Source organism: Nicotiana attenuata, unplaced genomic scaffold, assembly GCF_001879085.1.
Source record: "Nicotiana attenuata strain UT unplaced genomic scaffold, NIATTr2, whole genome shotgun sequence".
Classification (NCBI taxonomy): Eukaryota; Viridiplantae; Streptophyta; class Magnoliopsida; order Solanales; family Solanaceae; genus Nicotiana; species Nicotiana attenuata.
The window spans coordinates 1-2,101 of NW_017688990.1; the positions used below are offsets into that span (position 1 = coordinate 1).

The following is a 2,101-nucleotide window of genomic DNA, read 5'->3' on the forward strand; positions in this document are numbered from 1 at the left end:
GATGGGGTAAAGGGCCGTTTTTGACGTGAGGTGAAACGGGTCTCGTCCCTTCCCCCGACTCGGGTTTTCCCTATTGATACAGATGGGAGTCGTGAAAATGCCCATTGCACCATATTCGTGCTCAACCATCAACTTTCGCAATTTTCATCCCTTGCAGATGAGCAAGGGAAGCCGTGTTTCATCCTATGGATTCTGGTCCTGCTCATTTAAATCCTCAGATTTTCAATGGTCCAGAAAGCATGGCTCTACATGAAGCTCCTGGTCGTCAGTTTGCTGGAAATATGATGCGACCTCCATTTCACCACCCTAATGGTGGACTGACAGGGTTTGATCTCCCTGTTCACCATCCTATGCTGCAGCAGATGCAGATGGCTGGAAATAGCCCTCCTCGTCTGCTACATGACCGTCTAAGGGGTGCACAGGTTCTTTCACATCTCAGTAATCAAGCAGCTAGCATTATGCAGGAAGTTAACAGAATTCAAGCATTCCCTTTTGCGCCACACCAAGTCAACATTAGTGGACAAACTGTGCAAATGCCAGGTAAAAAGCCCGAATGTGTTGTCTCTGCAGGTGTCTGTGTGATGATATTTTACTGATTACACCTCAAAATGTTGCTCTCTATTTGATCTTGCTGAATTTAATGCATAAATTTCATCTCTACTAAGTCTTCTACTTTTTCCTTAGTTTTGCCGATGTAAGATAGCACTTGCATCTTTCTTTCTGGACTACACCTCAAAATGAAGTTGCCCTTTGCTGATCTTGCTGATTTAAAACATAGATTTCATCTCTACTATTGTCTTTATTTGTTCCTTAGTTTTGCTGTCCTGATAATGTAAGAAAAACATCTTTATTTATACTCTTTCCTGACCCTCATTGATGCAGCAATTCTGCAGTTCTAAATTTGACTGTATTGTTACTGTGACCATGCACGTAATAATGAAACTACATTTTATAATTACAATGGGATGCTGGGGTTCATCTTTCTATGACTACGTCCTGTGAAGTTTTGAGTGATATCAAGTCGAAATGAAGATTAAGCATGAGCGGATGTTGTATATTCTGTTATCAGCTTTAGTTTTTCCTCATAATTGTGGAGGTTAGTAAATTTATTTACCTGAAAGCAAGAAGGCGAAATTTATATTCCCCTTTTTGCTTGTGAATTTGGCCCTTTGAGGCTTGAGCTAGTGAAGTATGCTCTTCCCCACCCCAGTACCCTTTTGATGGTACGTCTTGAGATTTTTGCTGTTGATTGTTAATAACCCTGAGAAACTAGTAAAAATTAGTAATGACGTGCTTATCATTTATTCTAAATAGGCCTTTGTGCTCTTCTTCCTTTTATTGGTGTATACACTGAAACTCTTCTGGTTGAGGATGCATCCTCTGCTGATATTTAACTAGTTGGGTGAGTTTATGCATTAAAATTATTATTTGTTTCACTCCAGCTCCAGATATCAACACCAGAAACATTCATCCTGAGGCCATGCAAAGGCTTGTTGAGAGGCAACTTGGGGCTTCTAAGCAGATCCACCCTTTTGCTGCTGGCAATGTCCAGGGGATGCACGGCCACGAGCTTGACATGGGATTGCGATATAGATAGTTGATGATGGAAACTCATGTTCATTGCAACGTTCTGCAACTGGGTACAATGTGGTTTTTTTTTTGTTTGGTGATAACCGAGAATCCACTGTTTACAGCTTCGAAACTCGTTGGATAATGGGTCGGTTCCCTACCCCTTCAACACTTAAATTGCATAATTTTTTTTTTTTCAAACAAGAATCGGACCTGTGAGGTGCGCCTGCGACGCATCCCATGATGTACTACCTATACCGTTGCACCAACGCCCTTGGGCGCAATTGGGTACCATGTTCGCCTTTCACTTTTTTTTGGTTGAGGGCTTGGTATAAACTCCTGGGAAGTGGTGTAATTTTAGATTTTATTTTCTTGTACTTGGTATGTTTCTCATCTTGACAACAGTTTAATAGTGGACGAAAAAGGGGCTCTATCCTCTATATCAATATTTCTGATTCTTGTGCATGTATGGTTGTGCGAATTCTCACCAGTTACGTCTGGTCTTTCATATGTTCCTTCTGATAACGGGGGG

At 41.3% G+C, this 2,101-nt stretch overlaps 1 protein-coding gene across 1 annotated transcript; it reads left to right on the top strand.

Moving 5' to 3' along the window:
* The first annotated feature begins 180 nt into the window (after window positions 1–180).
* On the top strand, window positions 181–2,034 carry LOC109222375. Its single transcript, XM_019386741.1, has 2 exons — window positions 181–540; window positions 1,443–2,034. Exons 1-2 carry the CDS (start codon window positions 186–188, stop codon window positions 1,595–1,597), a joined length of 510 nt encoding a protein of 169 aa, XP_019242286.1. The 5' UTR covers window positions 181–185; the 3' UTR covers window positions 1,598–2,034.
* Window positions 2,035–2,101: the final 67 nt, after the last annotated feature.